Source organism: Oenanthe melanoleuca, chromosome 1A (genome assembly GCF_029582105.1).
Source record: "Oenanthe melanoleuca isolate GR-GAL-2019-014 chromosome 1A, OMel1.0, whole genome shotgun sequence".
Taxonomy (NCBI): domain Eukaryota; kingdom Metazoa; phylum Chordata; class Aves; order Passeriformes; family Muscicapidae; genus Oenanthe; species Oenanthe melanoleuca.
This window is the reverse complement of record NC_079334.1, coordinates 41,963,021-41,980,326: the sequence shown is the minus strand read 5'-3', so window position 1 is coordinate 41,980,326 and position 17,306 is coordinate 41,963,021. Positions and strand designations below refer to the sequence as shown.

Sequence of the window (17,306 nt, the reverse complement as noted above, 5' to 3'; positions counted from 1 at the left end):
TTATACTGATAGCAGGAACAGAGAGGACATTATAAATGTTATATAGTGCTTAATTCACAGGTTTCCACTCCCTAGCTGCAGTTCTGATTCCAGGAGTGGAAATTTTGCTGATGCTGCTCTCAGGGAAGTGGTTCCCCTCTCCCAGATTGGGCCAGAAAGCTCCACAGCCACAGGGGAATGTATCTCACACCCTGCAGTTTGCTGTAGCCTTTACACTGGTTCCTCTTCCTATCTTTGGATCTTTACAGGTTTTGTTTTTTCTCAAGGAGTTGCATGCACTTCTAGAGGCAGAATATGTAATCCAATCTTTGTTATCTTGATTGCAAATAACACTGGACATACTGTTAATCTGCTGTCTCTTATCATTATCAGAAGTGATGCAGGTGTAAAAAAGAAATGTTCCTAAAGTCCTTGCTAGTACTGCCTTATGTAACACCAGTGTATCTCTCTGCTGTTTCTTCTTTCCCTATAGGTCACAGATATGATGCTTCAGGACAAACCCTACCCAGACTGGGGAAAGTCTGCCAGAGCTTTCTGGAAGAAAGGAAACATTAGGATCATTTTATTCTGGTAGGAAAACAGTAAAAACAAATTACTGTAAACAAACTTTTTATAGAACATTGAAAAACTTATCTTCTATGACCATCTGTGGCAGAAAGAGATATGGTTGAAAAAGAAAGGGAAATCTGGTCTAACAAAAAATTAAACATTGCAGAAATGGTACATGAGTGAGGAATTCCCAATCAAAATAGTTGAGGTAAAAAAAAAAATTTAAATTGATTTATACAGTTTCTTTTTTTCTGTTCTGACACTTTAAAATTGAGTTGCAAGATTTTTGTTATATGTAATACTATTTGGGTGTCCCAGTGTAATAAAGTAGAAATTTGAATTTCCCTTTGTGGCCATGAAATTAATTATAGTAATTCTTTGAATTACCTCATGAATAGGATTTAAAATGTCACATCGGTCTCAGATGATTAAGAAAAATATTAAAAATAAATGCAAAAAGTTGTGAGGGTTAAGAGTTTATTTCACCTCAAATGTAGCCTCTTCCAGATAGATTCCAGACGAATATAACTATTGAAACAGAACACAAATTATGTCAGGAAAAATGGAAGATGCAATATATATTCTAAGAAGCAGTCTGAAGACCTTACAGGTGAAGATTTAAGAAAAAGCAAAGATTTTTTCAATTATATCAGAACCAGAAAAACTTATGAAAATATCATTAGACCTGCTGTTTTTAAAAGAAAAGATTTCAAAAAACCTCTTACAGAGAAGTTGAAAGATTTATTTGTATGGAGTTTCCTACAGAAAATGCAATGAAGTATCTTGCACTTTAAAATGAGCTATTATATTAAGTTGAGGAAATAAAGGAAAAAATAAGAGAAATTTGAAAAGGAACTGGCATCAGATGGCTGATTGGCTACACACAAAGCTTATAAGGAACTGAAGGGGTTGAGCTGATGCAAGTTTTATTAGCACTTAATTGCCTATTGAAAAATGGAATATTAAAATTTGGAAATTGTTTTGCTTTTTCTGCCTTTTTTTCCAGCAAACTAGTATTATCCTACTGGCCTGTAAGTAGTAGTTCAGTTTTAGATAAATTTATTGAATATATTACATTATTATATATCATATATCATTATGTATTAATAATAGAATTATGAGCAGAGTTTTAGATTAATTTCTGCTGCAGGAAGCTGGGGAATCTTTGTTGAAAGAAAACCTTCTCTGATCTGTTAGAAATCTTTGCACATGTCATCAAAGTAATGGATGAGGGAGAAATGCTTGATATAATTTATTTGGACTTTCCCAAGGGTTTTGATAAAGTTCTTCACTGAATGCAATTAAGAAAACTAGTAAGACTAAGTGTGCTAACATTTAGAAATCATCTCAGCAATTTGCAATGAAAGTTATGAATAAAATAATAATTTTCTGCTACATTGATAAGGCTGAGGAATTATGTTGTTTAATGTTTGAAGTGCTATTCATTATTTAAATACATCAAAAATATTAGTGATGTGGCAGAATTTAAAGACTAAGTTAATAATTTGAAAAATACATGGAAGAGGGATCTTAGAAGACTAGGTGAAAAAAATGATGTGACTGAATACTTGAGGTATGGATGGGGGTGGGGGGATTCAAGCAGCTCCTTGTCATCATTGCAGAATGTGCAGAGGAAGATTCTGTCTCAGCATGCAGGGATGGGCAAAAAGGTAAAGCAGATATATCAAAAAAATTCACAGACAGATGCCAAGTGGGCTACCAATGATTATAGTGTCATCTGTGCAAAAAGCTCAGTCTAAAACATCATTGATTTTTTTCACCCTTGTCTGAAGAACAGCTTTGTCTGAAAGACTGAAAAGGGGATTAGTTAAGATTTAAGAAAAAGCTTAATTATATTAAAAGACTGAGAAAATGGGAAAAAAGGATTAAAAGCAAGGTGACATGATAGTTTTCAAATTTATATGCCAGACAGGAAGACCAATAAAATAGTATGTAAATTACTTAAATATTATCGTGATTTTCTTCCACTCTGAAATGTTAAAAATCTGTATTTTATTTCAGATAATATTCACACTAACAAATCCTACCAAAAGTTCAATGTGGAGATAAGCGAAAACAAAAGAGTTTTCATGTAAGAGTCTCATACTAAAGGGTATGGTCAAAACCTAAAGGGTGACATAAACACTTTTATTTTTAGCTTTAGGCAGTGAAATAAAATAGCCCTGGATGACAGTCTATATTCTGTAGACATTATTTATTCAGTGCAAGTTAGACACCAGTAAAAGTATTTTTTTTTTTTCTCCACTAGGTAGGAAAAATAAAGGAGTGCTAATGTTCTGCATGGTAACATGGGGTGTTTGTATTTACTTTATTGTTGCTTATGCAATGTGATGTGTATCGTCTCATTTCTGAAATGTCCTAAATGAAGCATCCTCAACAGTGTGTCCTGCACAGATAGTGGGAGGTCAAAATCCATTTATTCAGGACGTCTTCTAGTAGCACACCTGTTTAGTAGAGCTAGTGCAGTACTATGCATTGTATTTTAATTATTCCCAGTATAGATATATATATATATAGACTATGTGATACATAGTCTAAAGTGGTTGATGAAATGAAAACCTTAGATACTAACTAGACTTTTTTTTTTTCTGTGAAAGTCTTTTTTATTTTTGGGTTTACTTTTCAAAATTAGAAAACTTCTAAACTCCTTTGGTAAATGTACCAAAGATAGAGGGATTGTAAAGGTGGTAAAGACACCATCCACTGGATTATCTTATGTTCATTATGTGTCTGCTTTGTTTCTCATTTGGAAATGTTTTCAGCTCTCCAATGCAACTAATTCACAAAGGTTTTGATTTATCTTATCTTCTCCTGTTTTAAATCATTCTCTGGAAACATTGTCACCAACTGCTTGTTGGCTGCTCCTAAGGATTCTGGCTGTCTTGTGAATTTCTTCACAATATAAGTCTTCCACTAACAGCTCATCTTGCTAAAGAATGATCACTTGCTCTCTGCCTTTGTGTAGTCCATCACTAAGGATTACTTTGAAGTGCCTTTAACTTCCATTGAAGTCAGAGGTGGTATTTTTTTTCATAAAAAAGTTCTCCATTTTGGTAATTCTCAGCTCTGCTCATGGCTGATTCCATCATTCTGAGGCAGCTTTGTGTAACTCTGTTATACTGCTAAGTGATACAATGCAAATACAAACACACTTTCTCATGTTTTAAGAAAGTGTGTTGTCAAGAGGACTTCTAGGTAGCAATGAATCATCTTGAACCCTGATGGAATTACTAAGATGTGCAGACATGTATGTGGCTCACAAAAGAAAGATGTACACAAGGAGTTAAATATCTGCACTACCTGCAATCAGATGAGTCTCTCTAGAGAACACTGTCTCCAGTGCTCTGTCATCCCCATCAGTATTGCAAAATTATAAGCATGGCTTGAAACAGGCTGATTTTTATTGATATGTTGATAACGTGGCTGATTTAGGAGAGACAAATTATATATGACACAAGAGGATTGGGAATTTGAAAGAAGCAAAAAGAAAAGTTCATTGAATAAAGTCAAATAAAGATCTTGGACAAGTCCGATAACAAGTCAACAGCTGTAGCTAGTAGTAAAATAAATAAAGAAGACAATATAGAACCGTACTTAATTTTGATGTTTTATATTAGATGAAGCAGGGGCAGAAGTAGAATTTGAGAAGACTGTTTGGCAAATATTTTCTTTTTTTTATTTTCCTGCAAACATTTAAAAAGTCCAGCCTGCACTAAAGGTGTCCCCTACACACCTGCAGAGGAGTGAGCTCTGCCCAGCAGTACAGACAGGTGATGTTGTGGGGGCAGCCCACACCAGTGCCCCAGGATGTGCTCAGGCTGAGCAGTCATTGCCCATGTTAACATTCAGCTTTCTGCCACCAAGGCCTGGGGTTACCTCTGCCTGCTTTGTGCCTGAAATCACTGTCTCCTCCTTGCAGTGTCTCCTGCAGTGACCTGCCATATCCTGTGGAGAGCTGGGCGGAGTAGCTGGAATAAAATCATAAGGGCATCTCTTGGCTGTGTGCACAGTGCTCAATAGAGGCAGCACCTGAATACTCTCTTTTGACAAACTGCTCCAATGTTAATTGTCCTCAGATTTTTCCTAATAGGGTATGGAGGGTTTATAGTGAGCCAGGCATAAAGAATGTGAACTTTTAGGCATAGGGAAAAAACAGAACACCATCAAATAGAAACCAGTTTATGGGAATAGAGGAAAAGAGCTGCTGAGGTCTGTGTAACCAGGTAACAGAAAATTGATATTCAAGGTAGCTTATCAAAATGGGGGATTGTAGAGATAACAGTGGATTGTGCAGCTGAATCTTGATTGCAGACAGGGTGACAGAGCAATATATACAAGCTGAACCTTTGATTATGCAATTTCCAGGCTGAAATGCATTTCTGTGGTGTCCCTGGCTAGACATTCATTGTATGTGTACACAATGATTGGTGAAATAAAGACAATTGTTCTTTGACACAGGATTCTAGTCTGAAATAATGCAGAACAGATACCAACATGGAAAAGAAATAAAGCAATACAGATAATTGTAAATTTTTTATTCTCTATGTTTGCTGTTTGATTTCACAAACTAAATATTCCTCTATTAGTATGCATTTCCATAAGCTCCCACTAGCTCTCTTTAATAAAAAATACAACTACACATGCTCAGAGATGTATGCTAGGAATCACAGTATTTTTCTTTAGTGAATCAACCTAGTCATATAGGTTTAGAAGTTTTTATTCAAAGTAATTGTGCAGAATTGCTACAGAGTTCTAATTTATATACATATGTTTACACTGGATAGTGTCAAACATACCTTAGGTTAGTATTTTTAACTGGAAAATAGTTTGTACTCTGAAGCAGAGAAAGCTTCCTTATGAGATAGATAGCCACATCTACAAAGAAATAAAAGCTGTTTCTATAAGATATTTTCTATTATGCAGCTGTTTGAACATTTGGTTTGATACATTTTATTTCCATATTCTATGTTTTCACAATCAGGATGATAAGTATATACTAGAAATTTACATTCTTTTCACATATATGAATGTTCAAAAGACAACTTCTAAAATAATTCTTCTCACTATAGGCTACATTGAGAAAAACTAAATACACATTATATCTTGATCAATTTAAGTTGTGTACTAACTGAAACAAAACAAACCTTTGATTAAGTTTGAGTAAAAGTTTTTGGTATACATTCCCACAAATAAAACTACATGAAACAGTGAAATAATTGTTTATATAAAATGTGTGCATTTAGAGACACATACAGTATTCTCTCCCTAGTTTGGAGGTTTTTAAGTTTATCTATAAATTCTTTCATATTTAAGTAATTTATCTTGGGATAAGATACTGACTACTGAACAGAAACCTGCAATCATCTAAAAGGTAAGGCAGATTTCCTGGTAAATGGCATAAAATAGTATAAAAGAACATAAAAATATCTTCCAATATTATTGCTTACAGTAAATCTTATACTATAACCCAAGTAAATAATATCAGTTTGGATAAGCAAGACAATACATAAGTTCCTAATTATTTCCTTTTTGTCTCAATTCCAAATATTCTCTAAGGTCCTCCATAGATGATTTATATTGAGTGATCTGGCTACTAATCTGATCTGGCATTGTTAAATGTATTCTGTCAGGATAAAACTGTCCATGAATAGTAATTGCTACATGTAGTCTGGCCACCAAGATGTATGATTATAATTTTTCAAGAAATGACTAAAATATTTTTGTGATCATTTATTTAATTTCTGGGTATTATTGGTAAGCTATGCTGTGAAATGGCAATTTGTTTGCATGAAGAAATATTGAAAATAATTAGGCATGATACAGAGTGCTGAACTTTTTTTCATGTAAATGAGAGTTGTTTAAGGTTTCTGCCTATTTTTAGTTTTAATTATGTATTATTTTGAATATTTAACAACATCAAATAAATACAAAAATACTGTATTATCAAAAATATTTGCCGGAAAGTTTTTCTTCAAATCTGTGTTTGGTCCTCTACAAATTCTCTGATTCAGGTCCTGAGGAAAACTTTTCCCCTTGAATAATAAAGTGCTTTTACAGTTCTAGTATGGAAAAGTAAAGGTGGTCAAAACTCATCAATCAGAATGGTTGAAGCTTGGCAACCACATGAGTCAGATACATTTTTGGACCTTGTTCTCAGCTGCCCCCACTCCTGAGTGCATGGAAACCACTGTGTCAGCAGTGCAGGGTTCTCCTCAGCAGGTACTGCTTCCAGCTGGAAGTGTTCCTCAGTGCCCAGCAGGACATGTCTGCCCTTCTCCTTCCCTTCTCCCTTCCTCCAGCACAGCAGTAGCCCAAAGGGCTGCAGAGTTTGCAGAAACCAGGGGGAAAGGGTAAGGATGACGTGGGGCCCTGGGTCAGCTGGGGGGAGGGTGGCTTCCAACATTACATTTGTTGTTCTAACATTGTGGTCTGTCTCAACCTTTCCCTGGCTTTTCTGGGAGCATCCTAAGGACTGCAGCCACTCCCCAGGCCTCCCATGTGGCCGCAGGGAGCGCGTTCTGCACAGACCACTAATGCACTGCATGAGGGGAGGATGCTTGCCTGACATTATTTATGTATGAGCAGAGGGAAGGTGTGCATGTGGGAGGGCATGCAGGTGGAAGTCTCCCATCTGTCTCAACTATCAAGGAAGACATCTGTAGCTTGCCTCTGCCAGTCTCTATTTGGAAAGGCTGTGCTATGCATTTTCCCACACCCTAGTCATGATAGGAAGAATAGTGAGACAAATTACTCTTCATCTCACTTTTCTTCTCAAGGCAAAGCATTTGAGGGAGATATAATTAAGTTTAGGGAGGTCTGAGATTAAAAAAAAAAACCCACTTTAAAACCCAAGCAACAAACTAAAATTGTGAGATCACTTTAGCTTGAAGATTAAGTCCTTTATTTGTCTCATTCAAGTTACATAAAGTGGTCTCATCCTATTTTTTTCTGAAGGAGAATCTTACAAATCAAACAGAAAACATATGTTGCTTCTTATTTGTATTTGCATGAATGAGAGAAGGGTTGGCAGAGGAGTATAGTGTGGCAGCTTTTCTCTGACATGAAGTAGAACACACGTGCTCATCTGCATCCACACACAGCCACACACTTGCCCCCAGCAGCCCTGCACTCACACCATCCCCCTGGTGAGTTCTAGGGTGGAAACATTCGTGGGGTTTAAAAAAAGATACCAATCTGGCTGAAAGGTAATTATACTGAAGAGAGAAAAGCATCATCCATTAGCTACAATGGGGTTTTGGACTGAGCCCACAGATGAAAATTTCACCTTTAATTTGGATTTAAATTGTCTGAACCACTGTAGTACGTATGTATTTTTTACCATATGTTTTCAGCTCTTCAGCTTGTTTAAGCTTCTTGAGTTATATTTGGTAGATACTTGCAATTCAGAGGATGATAGCCTGTTAAAAAAAAAACCATTTTTATTCCTGCATAATTGCTGGATTCCTAAGTATAGCCTTCATAATTGAATGGATATAGCAATCCATGTTCACCTCTTTATAAAGTACATTTTATTCCATCTCTATTACTGAGAAAGAGGTATATCATGAACAATTACTAAAAATATTTCATCCAATGTATGGCTTTAAAACTTCTTAAAATGCAGTGTCTTCAATGTTTCAGTAATAACAGTACTCCCAAATGGCAATGCTTCCACAAAATCACATTTTATGCCAAAAACTGAAAAGCTCTAATTCTTTGTTGAAAAATTTCCTTGGGAAATTAAAAAAAAAATATTTTCTCTGAATGGGTAGCTGCAGTTCTTAGTTCAACCACAGTTGGAGCAAGTCCTTTTATGGAACCTTCTCTCTAGTTCTGCAGAATTCTTGTAAACAGGAGACCCCTCCTCCCCCACACAGGCCCTGGAAAATTTTCCATGGGAGCAGAATCAGTGATGTCATTTTTGCTTTATTATTGCCCTCTTTCAGTTTGAGTGTTTTACTTTTCTTCCTTTGTTTGTTACTAGAATTTTTTTTCTATCTTTAGCATTTGCAGCTAACCTAGGCCTCATTCTAGGTCCACTCAAAATCAGGATGAGTGTAGCTGTCAGGTAATATGCATTATGTGATTATATAGGCAGAAAAAAAGTGCCAAAAGATAAATACATATATAAAATAGAAATAAAAAATACAAATAAAAATAAAAATTAAAATAAATAAAAATAAAAATAAAAATAAAAATAAAAATAAAAATAAAAATAAAAATAAAAATAAAAATTTATAGTCAGATATTTGAGATAGCCATCCCAAGATAGAAGTTCTATGTATTGCAATTACATCATCATGCACCTTGTGGAGTATTATTCTTGCAACTGGAAGCATTTCAGATTACCAGTGTAGACATTCAGTCTTGCATCCTTGCTTCAGTGTGCAGAAGCCTGGCAAAATCATAGCACAAAACATGGCCAGTTGAACTGAAACTCATTTCTTTGGGAAAGCTGTAAAGAATCCATCACACCAAAGACCTGGTACATAGAGAAGCTGCAGCATCAGCCAGTGGTTTTGTGCAAGATGTGAACTCTGAAAGCCCACAAAGTTCAATGGAGATCAGAAAGCAAGTGTTGCAGCTGCTCATGCTCACAGCCAGAGCTCATAGACTTTGCCATGGCTGGATTCCAAAAATCAATAGAGTTTTCTAAAATAAATGTGATGATTAGAGTAAAATGAAATTATTTGCCTTCCTGGAATGCTGGAGTATTTCATTAAAATTGTATTTCTCCCTAATGGTATGTTTAAATTTGTGCCTTAGAATTTGCTGATGTACTGGGCTTAACTTCTGACTCATCCTTCTCATAGAATCATAGAATGGCATAGGTTTGAAGGGAATATAAAGATCACAAATTCTCTTTCCAACCCCTCTGCCAGTGCCTTTCACTACACCAGGGTTCTCAAAGCCCCTCAAACTGGCCTGGAACATTCCCAGGGATGGGGCATCCACAACTGCTCTGGGCAACCTTTTCCAGTGCCTCACCACTCTCACAGGAAAGAATTTCTTCCCTATATTTAATCTAAACCTGCCCTCTTTCTCTTTAAAGCCATTCCTCCTTGTCCTATCACTACATGCCCTTGTGGAAAGCCCTCTCTACCTCTCTTATAGCACCCTTTAGGTTCTGGAAGGCTGCAATAAGTCTCCTGGAGCCCTCTCTTCCCTGTTTTGAACAACCCAACCTCTCTCAGCCTGCCTTCACAGGAGAGGTGCTCCAGCCCTCTGATCACCTTTGTGTTCTTCATTTGAACTCCCCCCAACAAGTCCATGTCCTTCTTTTGGGGCCCCAGAGCTGGGTGCAGCACTACAGGTGGGTCTCATGAGAGTGGAGTGGAGGGGCAGAATCCCCTCCCTTGCCCTGCTGCCCGTGCTGCTTTTGCTGAAGCTCAGGGCATGTTTGGCTTTCTGGGCTGCAAGTGCCCATTGCCAGGTCATGTTAGGCTTCTTGTCCATCAACAGCTGCAAGTCTTTTTCCCCAGGGCTCCTCTACCAAGGGGACAAACTAATCTAATCCATTCTTTGCCCATGCTGTACTTGTGCTTGGGATTACACTTGCACTTGCAGGACCTTGCACTTGCCCTTGGGGAACTTCATGATGTTTGCACAGACCCACCCCTCAATCCTGTGAGGATCCCTCTGGGTGTCAGCCCTTCCCTCCAGCACATTGATCACACCACACAGCTTGGTGTTGGCAACCTTGCTGAGGTGCACTTGGTGCCACTGTCCATGTCACCAACACAGATGTGACACAGCTCCCGTCCCAATTCCAGCCCCTGGGAATATAACCCATCACAAGTGACTGACCAAATTCCAGCCAATTCCTTATCAACACAGTGGTCCATCCATCAAATCCACATCTCTCCAGTTTGAAAGAAGGCTGCCATGCAGGACAGTGTTAAATGCTTTGCACAATTCCAGTAGATGATGCCAGTTGCTCTTTCTTTATCTACCAATGCTGTAGCACCATTGGAGATGACCACTGAGACTGCCAGGCACCAATCTTCCCTTAATGAAGAGAGATTAGTGTTCCTGTGTTTTCTGTAAATAATGATATTTACACATGGTCGTGTTAAATGTTGTTTGGCTTTCAGACTCATTCTGAAGAAGCAATTCTGAAACTGATTTGTGCCCAGTGAAGGTCAGCTTGGAAACAGTGTTTTTAAGACCTGTGGATTTCATGTAACTGGATGCACTAACACAGTGAAGCTGTTCCACCAACATTAATGGGATTTTTTAACAGTGGGAACTGAAGTCAGTCTCCCTGGGGACACTCTGGATGAGGTTATTAATCTGCAGTTTTCAGAAGGATATGGCAGTTGTCATCCATTGAGTGTCTGATTAAAAAAATTTTATTCCTCTTGATTTCCCCATAGTTCTTCATGATGTGACTTCTGCTGTGTTTTAGGCATCATTTTTTCAAATACAATTAGTGAAACTCTCCACCATATCCACCTGTGGCTCTGTTTACAGGCACAGAGTAATAATGGTTCCACTGAAATCACATCTTTTGGTTCAAACTGCTGAACATGACTAGAATGTGCTTGTACATTCTAACTTTAAAAGAAAGAAAAATAGCTTGGTGTATACAAATTCAGTTATGTAAGCCTAAGAGAAAATTACAGTACCCTGTCTTTTGCAAAGACTGGACTTAAAGTTGGAGCAAGAAGTTATTATTTGAGTGCTGCCAGACTTCATAGTCCCACCCTATCCTCACTCAGATTCTTATAACCCACGACCACCATCAGAATGAGCCCCATTCAATACAAAAGAAAACTTAATTAAAACTATTTTTTAGGATGTGCTTAAAACAGTTATAAATATTAATGTATATAAGCTTATTTAGTCTTTGTATAAAAAGTCAGTTTAGATGTAAGGAGCCTTTCTTCTGTTTCTTACTTGCTTTTCTACTTTGAAAAAATTCCTATGGCTGTAAAATTAAATGCATCTGCTGACAGCTATCTTAATCAAGGCATTCAACTTCATGTCTTTTTTAGGCTGGGTACCATAATGAGAATATTGTGGATATATTTTTATTTCAGATAATTGCATGTTGTCTGTCTGCAATTGTGACTGTGGAAAAAGCAAGGCCTAAAACAAAGAATAGATTAAATTTTCAATGAAATCACAACAAAAGGTTGTTAACAAAAGGTACCCTGCAGGGCTCTTGGTTTCATAATGTGTGTTTTGATTCTTTTGCATCTTTGCTTGATTTTTCTTCTTTTAACACAAAAAAAATCATGTTAGCAGTTAAGCCCTTACAAAACCAGCTGCCATTTAAATTTCAGACCATGCATATTTGAGCGTGCTTTGTCTAGCAGGAAGTCATCCTGATGAACATAGTGATTTTGTGATATTGGCTAATCAAAGAGCTTCAGTAAACTGTGTAAATAACAATATTCTTAAGACAGTACTTGACATTTTCCATCTTTTCAGATTCTTTATGTACTGAAATGATTGATCTACTCCTTCAATCAAAACCACCTTGACTCCAGTTTGCTGCTGTTTGCTTTGTATTACTGATTGTGTTGGTGCATTGGTCAGCACAGTGCTACTTCTCATGCAAAGAGTAAATCTTTCTGGATTTCAGTGGAAAGGGCATTAGCCCTTGTTTGTGATGGCTGAGGAGTAAAGCAAAGCCAGTGAAAATGACTTTTTAGCCTTGAGAAAGGTTCATATTTTTCAAAGCTTTGTTTCCTGCTTTTTGCTGTTGTACTCATTTGCTGCTCCCCCATTTCTTTTTTACTCATCCTACCTGATTCTGCTAGTTCTGCTGTAGAAAAATTTGAATTTGATTTCATTTATTAAAGATTATCTTACAATTGAGAAGGTAAAGGGCAAGGGCCAAGAAATTATCAAATTATTGCATTAAAATGAAGGAGGTTTTAATTTCAGTTTTGTGACTTGCTATGGCAGCTTTAATTCATTCAACACTATGCTTAAAATAATAAAAAAAGGGAAGGTAATTCTTATTTTAAAAATACTAGACACAGCTTTGTCCCAGTTCTGAACAAACCTCTTTGAGAGTGTGTGCCTTTGTTGCCTCCAGTGCAAGCCCCTTTTTCATACATGGTACTTTTCATTTAGATGGCTTGGTTTGAATTTTTATTCAAAGCACCTTTTCTATGAAGTCAGGCTGAGACAGCTGGAGTTGTTCAGTCTGAAGATGAGAGAGTTCCAGGGAGACCTTACAGCAGCTTTGCAATGACTAAAGGGGCTGACAAGAAAGATGGAGAGGGACTTTTTACAAAGAGGTGTCAAGATAGGACAAGGAGGAATGGCTTTAAATGGAAAGAGGGTAGGTTTAGACCAGACATAAGGAAAAAATTATTTCCTGTGGCTGTGGTGGGGCACTGGAAGAACTTGTCCCAGGGTGCTTGTGGATGTCTCCACCCTGGAAGTGTTCAAGGCCAGGCTGGACAGTGCTCTGAGCTACCTGGTACTAGTTAAAGGTGCTGTCAGGGAAGTTGGAAAGAAATGATCTTTAAGGTCCCTTTCAACCCAAACCATTCTGATTCTGTGATCTCTGCTATAAACTGAAACAATCATTTTATAACTTTTAGAAAATTAATTTTGTATAAACAAACACCTGTGACCATGGCTAGAAAATGAACTGCTATTATAAATGCTCTTACAGGGGACCTCCATTGTGCCAGCATTGCACAGCCCAGGAGAAGTGAACTCTGCCCCAGGGAGGTTATTGTCTGGAATTCTAATTTTAAAAAGAAATATGGCACAGAAATGTGCTCAATCCCTCGTCTATAAATGTATATTTCCCACTCACAGAAGTGGTGTGCCAGTAAAAAATGGACCTCAACACATGCTCAGCTTCCAGCTATTTGCATGCTTTGACCTGACCTCTTCTACTGAAATATTCAAGGCCAATTAGCATAGAATGGGAAGTGTAGGTCTTGGGAAGGAAACAGAGTGATGCATGTTTTCAATGCAGTAAACAAGCTGGAAATATCTTTTTTGGCTTTTAAATTATATACTGAATTGGAAGAGATGGAATTTGAGTGGGAAACAATCAGTTTTAAATTGAATAAATTTGATCTGGAGGGTCTGGAGGAAGACAGCACTGGCAATGTAATTTTTAATGCATTAGTTCTCAGGATGAAACTTCTCTCAAAGACCAGTCCAAGATTTCTTGTCTAAGCTTCTCTCCAATATTCTGTCACATGAAGCCTAACATACTCCTGTTTGTTAATTCAGTATATTAATGTTTTCCCAAGTATTCTTTCAATGTCTGATACAAGCTTGACCAAGCTGCATGAGCATATCTCTACTGTAAGGAGTTTTTTCTTTCAAAATATGTTACAACTGATTTTAATGTCTTAAATCCTAATTATTTGAGACTGTCCTTTCAGGTTGATCACTACCATGTTCACCACTAAACCTTGTCCCTAAGTGCCACATCTACATGTCTTTTAAATACCTCCAAGCAGCTGGTTCAATGCCTGACAACCCTTTCAGTGAGGACATTTATCCTAACAGCCAATCTAAACCTCTCCTGGCACAACTGTTCTTTCATCTTCTGTCACTTATTGCTGGTTACAAGAGAGTGACCCCAGCTGTCCTCAGCCTCCTGTCAGGCAGCTGTAGAGAGCAGCAAGGTCTCCCCTGAGCCTCCTTTTCTCCAGGCTGACCAACCACAGCTCCCTCAGCCATTCCATGTGCTTGTGATATGGACTTCTGCTCCAGGCCCTTCATAGGTTTCATTGTCCTTCTTTGAATATGCATGCCCCAGTACCTCAAGGTTAATCTGGAAGCAAGGCAGTGCTTATGAAGATTTAAGGATTGTTTCCTCAGGATGGCTTACTTAAAATTTTAGCTGATATACTATAATTTTACTTACCTTTAATAATTTGAACAGGAAAAGTTTTGGTTCATAGTAGAATAATTAGCAGTGTACAAAATTATCTTAGTTTTAATTAGGATGTTTTAAAAACATTCAGCTTTTCCTCTTGTGTGCACCTGAACTGATAAAACGATCTGAACTCCTAAAGTTTTATTTTTATGGAATGTAAAAAAATTATACTTTATCCCAAAGCAAATTAATTTACAAGGTGCAAGCACAGACAAAAGCATCTGGTATGTGATAATTGTATTTCAAAGAATGATTTCAGAAAGGTCGGACTTAGGATTAAGCTTCTGTTTAAAATGTTGTTTAGCAAAGTTTGCCAACCTATTGTATGATTTCCATCTCTTCCTATCTGAAACATTTCTATGAAACCACATACAGATGTCTTTAGCTAGGAGTACCACTTTCTTCTTGTGCCATAAGATCTTTCAGTGGCTACAATATATGTTGGCTGGTTTCAAAAAGCATACACTCTCTTTTAATCTATACACAACCTCAATTAGCGTTCAGGTCAGTAAGTGGGAAGACATTTATAGAATCAATCATTTTGGGTTAAGGAGTACACATACTGCAAGTGTACTAATGGAATGGAAATAATGTCTGGAACATCTCCAGAACAGTCACAGTCTCAATGGAGCAATTAAATATGTATGAAGAATGTTTGCAGTGAAGTTCAAACACATCAGCCTGAGGCTTATTTTTTGGTTTAATTTATTCTCTGCCTTTCTGTGTACTGCTGCTTGATGATTCAAAAACACTTCTGCACACTGCCTCCTGCATCATCTATGAATACACTGACTGACAGATATGGTGACAGTTGCTATTTTTAATCACTGTCTCAGCAACAAGGAGTAGACTCTACAGGAAAAAAGTGCAGGGTTAGTATTGAGGTTAACAGTTTTTATTTATTAATGAATTCAACATAATTCACAATATGGAAAATAGTCTTCAGATTTAATTCAAGCAGTGTTTGAATATTTTGCAAAACTTCTTACTCTGAATATGTTGGTGTTATTGGAGTATTTCATGATATGTATTCCATATTTTCATAACACTGCTTTTATCTTTCATGAAAGAGATGCTTGTCCTGCAGTTACATACTGCTTTTTTTTAATATATCATTGTGAGTGCCAGCACTCCTTGAGAAGTTAGTGGCTGTGTTTCCTGGTAATTGTTGTTCTTTGAAAATATGTGAAAGGACATGTGCTATTTTCAGCTTTCTCTGCTGTTTTCAGTCATAAATAAAACCAAACTATCTGGGGCTTTGTAAAGCATGTTTGCTTCCCGTGGTGGGTCCAAGCTCCATGATTTGTGGCTGATGAGAGAGCACCAGTGTATTAGCTGGTTCATCTGTCACCAATTCATGCGCTGTAAGTGCGATTGCCATGTAACCAAGCTTAGAGCTATTGGCAAAGCAGCTGAGCAAAGAGAGCCTTTTAAAAGGATTACTGGTAATGTAATTACTTGTGGAAGATGTATGGATATCTCCCAAATGAAAACACCAGCATCTTAATATGTTCTTTAAGCAATACCATTAGTGGAATGAGAGCTTGTGTTCCAGTAATGGCATAATCTGCTGGTAGATAATGGCACAGTGAAGCAAAGCATTTGTGTGAAGTCAACACTGAACTAAAGCCAGATATGTGCTTTTCTTTATTTATTTAGTTTCAAGGCTGTTATTGAAGCAAAATTTACTTTCTGGTGACACTAGCATTATTTTATTAAATGCAATGAGGTTTTGAGGCCTCAGAACTTCCAGAAGATTTTCTTTAGGTCTGGAGGAAAATTTTTTTATGTCTATAGTCAATCTATAACTGCTAAAAATATCAATAATTCTAACAAAGGAAATAGCATCCCTATTACCAGAGATATCAGCATTATGTCATGTAATTTTATAAATTATGTCATATAATTTTAATTTTACTTAGGACCTTCAATTCCTGCATAGAATAACCAATCTTGGTGAAGTTGGCAAAATTAAGAAAATCTTTGTGCTTCTGAATAGTTGTTGTCAATGGCTTTTGAAATTGACTTTAACCATCAAGATGGTTGACTTTTCTTAGTGAAAAGGTACATTCACATGTATTTAAATAAGCACCTGACCTCCATATTTTGAAAATCAATGAAAAAAGCCCAGTATGAAACTTTAATCCTCTTTTAGATATTGACCGGTATTTTTTTCCAGTTAGATGTGGGGGATGTTTTCCCTTGAAGTGGTAAATAAGCTCCATGGCATCCATAAAAATAGATTACTGAAGCATACAATGATAGCTGTCCTGTTTGATTTGTTTAGTCTAAAGCACTTTTCTCACTTTAATAGTACTTCCCTCTTAGAACTTCTGTATTTCTCTTCTTCTCTTTGTTGGGTCATATCTTCTCATTATTCAATAAGCAAAATTCTGGTGCTTGGTGCATGTTGTTTTGTTGTTTTTTTTGTTTCCACCTAATCAGGCTCCTTTTTACATTCATTCATTGAGTTTTGCTATTGGTTTGTTTTTTTCTTAAAGACCTATTTTCTGATTTTGAGTAATAACATTATTCTTAACATGCATATTTTTATGATTCTTATATCAGAAACCTGTGTCAGAAGTTACATACTTATCTTGTGTATTACAGCATTTTAAACTTGTGACTGCAGGTTTTGTCCCTCAGTGGAAGAACAGACTAAAAAAGAAACCTGACACTAATATCTAGATGTATGCAGTCAGAAAGTGATGCATAGGAAAAATGCTTTTCTCCTTCCAGGAAAATCAGTATTAGCCAAAATATTCATACCTTAACCATCTGAACTTACTATCAAAATATACTAAAAAATATCTTGAATTTTACCTACATCAGTTTTGTGGGGCTTGCAGTACTGCAGATAATCAGACCA

General features: G+C 36.8%; 1 protein-coding gene across 3 annotated transcripts in view; it reads left to right on the top strand.

Annotated features, from left to right (window-relative positions):
• Nucleotides 1-17,306, top strand: part of TMEM117 (transmembrane protein 117) — a 172,525-nt gene that overhangs the window by 107,937 nt on the left and 47,282 nt on the right. For all 3 annotated transcript variants that reach the window (XM_056481878.1, XM_056481877.1, XM_056481875.1), the window contains one exon: nucleotides 473-570. In XM_056481878.1, the coding sequence (XP_056337853.1) occupies nucleotides 473-570 (98 nt within the window). The remainder of the gene's footprint in view (nucleotides 1-472; nucleotides 571-17,306) is intronic.